A 6,311-nucleotide genomic window follows, 5' to 3' on the forward strand; every position below is an offset into this window, starting at 1 on the left:
TAACTCCTCCAACCCATAATCCCACCACTGGAAACCTGAAACTGGGAAAAGTCTCTTAATTTGATTTAATTGATATGCATATGTTGTACCCGAGTTTCTCATTATTCCCAGCTGGTTTCTCTTTGGCATTGTGAGCCTCTGATCAAATTGTAAGGGGCTCTGGATTAATGAGAGTGGGTGGTCAAGTAGAAACGGGCAGAAATGTAAACAGAAAGCTTCTGGTTACATGATTAAACTGATAACTTGTTTATGGAAGTTCAAAAACACATTTTAGGCATTTAAGGGTTGGTTGTTCAAAACCTTGCCATGACTCTTGGGACAGTTCCATAAATTGACAGCTATCGGTAAGATTCTTCCAGCCCTTACTATGTGCCACAAGTTGTGCTGAGAACTTCAAATGCATTAGTTTATTTAATACTCTCAACATGCCTATGAAGTGGTTTCCTTTTATATTTAGTCCCTTTACTAAATTAGTTTTCTAATTAGATTTGTTTTCTAATCCCTCAGATTAGAAAACTGAGGTTCAAACAGCTAGTAAAATGACAGGGCTAGGATTTAAATATTTAAATCCAGATCTGATCCTGCTCCCCAACCCCACCCCAAGTCCTTGCTTTTTTAACCACTTAGTGGTTAGTCTCCCTAAACCAGAGGAAATACCTCTGAGGGATGCCATTCTATTCATTAGGGCACCTCCGCCCTAGAGGTAAATCCCCACCAAGAAACTCCCACACAGGAAAGACTGCCTCATCTGAGCAAGAAGCCCCACCCTGGACACACACCACCGGGATCAGCACTCCCAAATCCACCCGGAGGGCCCCCCACCCCCTTAAATGAGGTCTGCATTGCCCAGCAGGGAGACCCCACTCTCGGGGATAATCTCTTAATTCATAAGGAAACCCTCTCCCATTTCTGAGGACCTCCGACACCCCCACTCCCATATTTCAGAGGAGGTCCGGCTGCATAATTTGCATGGCCCAATGCAATATGAAAATGTGGCGTCCCTTGTTTAAAAAAAAAAACGAATTTCAAAAATGAGACAGCAGAGCATTAAACCAAACCCTGGTGCTCCTCTTCTGCGACTGCACGGATCACTTGCCCACGAAGCCAGCCCTGCTTAAGAGATACCCTTCTAGTGAAGCGATTGGCTACCTCAGAAAGGGTAAATCCTTCCGACCTGGGATGGGAGGAAGGGACGTAGGATAACCAACTTCCAAAGACAATCCTTATTCGAGAACACACTCTGCGACAACCTCCGTAAATTTGGAATCACTTCTCTTGACCTGGGCGGAAGCTTCCTTCGCACCTCTCTAGCCGCTGGGCGGTCCTCGCGACCCCACCCCAGCACCACCTTCGGGGTGTTTGGCCTCATCTCGTGCGGCCCATTGCCGGGGCAACCGACGCCGAGAGCGGTGCATTGTGGTCTGCAACAAAATGCGGGAGAAAGATCCTGAGGGAACCATTGAGTCCATGGGCCAATGGGAGAGTTCTGGGGGCTGTGTCAAGCCAATAGGGACGTTCGGTGAGGGGCGGGGCCGGCGGGAGCAGGGCGGGGCTTAGGTACTAGGCGGCGGCGGGTGGCGTGGGGCTCCATAGATGCGCCACGGCTTTAGTCGGGACCGCTTGCCTCGACGGGTCTGAGCCTCGCCAGCCCCTCCCCCAGGAGACCGTTGCAGTCGGCCAGCCCCTGCTCTTTGGTGAGAGACTCGGGGGGGTTCCACTATCTGGCTTCGTCCCCTGCCGGACTTATCCCGCCGTTCGGTCCGCGCGGCCCGCGCTTCCTGAGAAGTGGGGTGGGGGGTCGTCCCGGGGTGGCATGGGGCGGGCGGAGCGGCCCGGGGAAGCTGGCGCCTCGCAGGCGCAGCCCATACCCCAACTCCTCACCCTTTGCCCGGGCCTCGCCCCCCAGGTAACCATGTGTGACCGAAAGGCCGTGATCAAAAATGCCGATATGTCGGAGGAGATGCAACAAGACTCGGTGGAGTGTGCTACTCAGGCATTGGAGAAGTATAATATAGAGAAGGACATTGCGGCCCATATCAAGAAGGTGAGGACAGGGCGCGGGCGTGGGGTTTCGGGCGGTTTGCGCTCAGCTGGGGCGAGTCACAACTTAGTTCCTTCTCCTCGATCCTGCGTCCCCCGAGCAATGGCAGAGATACTTGGGGGGGGCACGCAAAGTAGCGCGGGTGTAGAGGTTTCCAGAAAAGGACGCAAATGAATTTTGCGCTTCTCTTGAAGATCGGCCCCTCAGCGCTCGAAGTTTTTTTTTTTTTTTTTTTAATTACCCAGCTCCACGGGGAAAGCGCCACCTAGTAACGGTTTCTAGGATCAGGCAGCAGCGGTTCCCCCTTCTGCATGATTGCTGCGCCCAGGATCCATCTGGGTGCTCGAGAGGGGGGAGCTGCGTGGGTGTTTCCAGCAGGGCCGAAGGGAGATCTTGCCAGCCTTCAGTGGGGAGTCAGTCGGCAGTTGAGGGAAAGTGGGTGGTAGTGATGGCTGGGTACTAGGTTGGGGGATTGGTAAATGGCAGTCTGTAGAAAGCTGGCAGGCCTGCCAACTTCTCGAGCTATGTTTTCTAGAAGGGAAGGAAGCTGGCAGCCTAAGCCGTGGGAGGGTTCCAGTCGAGAATGAGAAGATGAAAGACTTAAGATGGAGCAGAAATAAATACCTTTTTGACAAAGGCAGCAGCAGTGCGTTGGTCTAGTTTGTAAGAATTTTATTCCCCTTAATCTAAAAGACGTTCTTGCTGTGTACAATACAATAGTAGCCAAATTTTGCTTAATTCACCAGAGACTTGTAGTACTTTCATAGAGAAGGACTAGCTTTGGCCCCTGCCTAGAGCTACCCAGTGAAGCCTAGAGCCTCTGGGGGTGGGGAAAATAGGGAAAAGTTGTTACTGCAATTTGCTCTCCTTGAGGACCAGGTGGTAGATGAGCACTATCAGGATAGATGTGGGAAGAAGGGCTATTGACAGTAAAGATAAAATTTGCCCAGGTAGCTGTCAGGTTCTGCTTCCAGCATTCTTTTTATAGGGACAGTGGAGTGCCAAGTGTCTTGTCCGTTTAAATTTTGATCCACAGTGGTTTAGAAGCTCATTCAGGCTTTGTTCTTTTGGAAGTCTTTTGTTTTCAATAATACTGAAATGAGTTATAATGGGGGTATTTTGAGCTAAATATTTACTGTTTTCTTGGCTTTTGTAGGTGCATGTCGTACAGTAGGAGGATAGTTTGGCTCTGTTTAAAAACTAGAGGATAAACTAGAACTAATATCACCTGCTGTTAATGAGTAAGAATATTCTAGAAGTTATGAAGGTGTAATTGCCATGATAACAAAGCGCTCTGTCTCTGAGGCTACCCTTTCTGACTTTTACCTCGCCAGCCCCCATTCCCAGCTTAGCTCAGATTGCAAGTATGTTTGCATTAATGCACCATGTAGGCGATTTGGAGCTGAGGAACATTCTTTCATTCTAAGAATTTGCAGATGCTGACGTTCCTTCTTTCTGCTCTGCTTATCTAGGAGGCAAACTCTGACCTCTGGTTTAGCACTAAAATTCTGTGTTCTTTTTCTCCTCCCCTTCCCCCAGGAGTTTGACAAGAAGTACAACCCCACCTGGCACTGCATCGTGGGGAGGAACTTCGGTAGTTATGTGACACATGAAACCAAACACTTCATCTACTTCTACCTGGGCCAAGTGGCCATTCTCCTGTTTAAATCTGGTTAAAAGCATGGACTGTGCTACACACGCAGTGATCCATCCAAAAACAAGGACTGCAGCCTATCCAAATACCAGAGACTGAAACCTTCAGCCTTGCCTAAGGGAACACCTCGATCTTTATTGTGTTGTTTTGTACAGGGCATTCTCTGTACTAGTTTGTTGTGGTTATAAAGCAATTAGCAAAACAGCTTACATTTGTATTTATTTTCTATTCCATACCTCTCTGCCCCATGTTTTTTCTCTTCAAAATCCATTCCTTTAAAGAAATAAATGTGTTGGAGAAGTGTGCGTTAATAACGATTTGTTCAAATAATCTAGGGTTAAAGATGGCCTATTGTTTGATCTTGGGTAGCTTGGTGGGGGTGATTCCTTGAAGTTTCTGTGGGATATAATAGACTAGCCTATTCAACGCTCTTGAGTTTCATTCTTGCCCATCCTGCTACTGTTACGCATGGAAGAATACTACTCAGAAGTGCATGTTGAGAAATGCATGGCAGAGAAACTACTGAATTAACTCTTACTCCTAATCTGATGCTTTCCTTAAGTGCTCATTTTGTTAAAAGATACTGCTATAGAGTGTTCTGGGCCTTAGGCCTCAAGTGGTGATGAATGTATAGTAGTTCCATGGTTGTAAAATGGAAAAAAGCTAATAAGAAAGTTGGGCTCTAGACTAATTTCCCCTCCCCTGCCTTGGCCAAAGTATACTCTAAAGATTAAAGGTGGTCTTAAAAGGGAAAACTTTGAGGCAGCCCTCCATGTGATTCTAATAAAGTCTGCAGGAATTTAAACTTATAAGCCTGCTGTGCTGTGCTTTAACTAGCTGTGTTCACATGTGAATTGAAGCTTTCATTAAAAGACCCAATTAAAACTGGATAAGTAAACTTCATTAAAGGTTTCCTGCTATCAATTTTAGGAAGACAAATCTTTTCTATGAATAAAAGCGAATACGGCAGACTTGGGTTTTGTAGATGGGAAATATTCCAGAGGCTGAAACAACCCACGCCCATCCTGGGAAGCTGCCAGGAAGGTCCTGGCTTTTAAGTTCCCCTTTGTTTTCAGTGTTCACATGAGGTAAGCCTTTTTGTTTTAGACGTTGGATCTATGAGATACAATTAGGGTGTCTGAGCAGCCAGGCTAATGCTACACAGAGGGGGTCCATCTTAAGAGCAGTATTAGGTCTGTAACATCTTTGGGAGGTTGTTTTTCTTTACCAGAACTTGGGGTCTTAAAAGTTCTAGTGAAGTTGATCAGTGTTAGGACTGGGAAAGTTTCAGGGTAGAGGGGCAAAAAATTGTTTTACTATTATGGCAATTAAAATGGGAGAAGTTTTTCCCCTGCTTTCTGCAGGAAAGGAGGAGGAGGTACTGTGGAACGGGACTGCAATTGCAGTGGTTTAGGTTTGTATTTATATGAACAGACTGAGAATGTTCCTGTAATACATCTTTTTTCTACCTCCTTTTCCTCTTTTGGCTATATTTGTTTGAAGCCCAACAGGTGTTTGGCTTTCAAGGCTGCATCAATCTTGTCGATTTTAGCTCTACTTCCAGTCTCCAGCTGCTTTCAGGCCACAAACAGCTGGACAATGGGAGTTCTAATTTGATCAGGCCCATATCTATCGCCAGGAAGTGACACCTTTTAACTTTTCCTTCTTGATTCAGATATGAGAATCACATTGCCACTGAGAGGGGACTGGGTTGATGACCTACGAAGGTTTTTTTAGTGCCTGCTCCTTGTTAATTTCAAAGGCACCAGCTGGCTGAAAACAAAACTTAAAAGTTTTTCTAAGGTTTAGCACTTTATCAATCGTTCTTAGGTGCTGTTCTTTGAGACAGGTGTATAGAGTGCTGTATCTGGAAGCTTTTCAGTGACAAGGGCACAATCTTGTGAGTGAAGGTCGTGACTCACGTGGAGGGGTAAATGACCCCTTCTGTGCTGGGGAGAGAGGCAGCATATCTGAAGACTTTTCAAATAGCCTTGAACTAAGGTCTCTGCAATTCAACTGCCAGCCAACTCACAGGTTGATTTCTGCAATTTCTTACCAACCCTCCCCGACCTCCAAAAAAACCCTTAAGTTTCATCCGCACTGAAAATATTTATGGTCTCATTTTAACTATTAAGGAGACAAGAGCTCTGTCCAGCTCTGCTGAGTACTGGAGGGGGTTTGGCTAGACAAATAGTTATCAAACTTTTTTTTTTTTTTTGGCTATAAGACCCTAACTTCAAACGTATCCTGACAAAGAAGCTCTCTTTGTAAGATGTGAAATCAGGTACATTTATTCTTTCAACAGGGATTTGTCAAGTTTCCTTCATGACAGGCACTGAGGACACAATAGTGGCTTTTGGTAGAAGAGGACTGAATGAATAATGATGAAAGTGTATTTCTTTCACCTCCCTCAAGAAAAAAATGACAAAACCCATGAAAATCGTAAACTCATTTAGTGTTTCAGTGCACAATTCTAGTTGTGATCCTTAGCCCTCTAATTTGGGCCTTGGCTTTTGGCCCCAGACTTAGTCCTAGGCTGAAAGATGGACTTGGGTACAGCTAGGAAGTCTTCTGGTTCAAATCATCGTTGGGTTCTAATGATTCATTATCCCTCTG

General features: G+C 46.0%; 1 protein-coding gene across 3 annotated transcripts in view; it reads left to right on the top strand.

Annotated features, from left to right (window-relative positions):
• Window positions 1–3,899, top strand: part of DYNLL1 (dynein light chain LC8-type 1) — a 39,119-nt gene extending 35,220 nt beyond the window's left edge. For 2 of the 3 annotated variants that reach the window (XM_068563165.1, XM_068563167.1), the window contains exons 2-3: window positions 1,907–2,044; window positions 3,581–3,899. In XM_068563165.1, coding sequence (XP_068419266.1) covers window positions 1,913–2,044; window positions 3,581–3,718 — 270 coding nt within the window. In that variant the 5' untranslated portion in view covers window positions 1,907–1,912 and the 3' untranslated portion in view covers window positions 3,719–3,899. Of the gene's footprint in view, window positions 1–1,556; window positions 1,695–1,906; window positions 2,045–3,580 lie in introns of those variants that run through there. The other variant, XM_068563166.1, reaches the window with a different exon arrangement.
• Window positions 3,900–6,311: the final 2,412 nt, after the last annotated feature.

The sequence above is a fragment of the Eschrichtius robustus genome, chromosome 14 (genome assembly GCF_028021215.1).
Source record: "Eschrichtius robustus isolate mEscRob2 chromosome 14, mEscRob2.pri, whole genome shotgun sequence".
Classification (NCBI taxonomy): Eukaryota; Metazoa; Chordata; class Mammalia; order Artiodactyla; family Eschrichtiidae; genus Eschrichtius; species Eschrichtius robustus.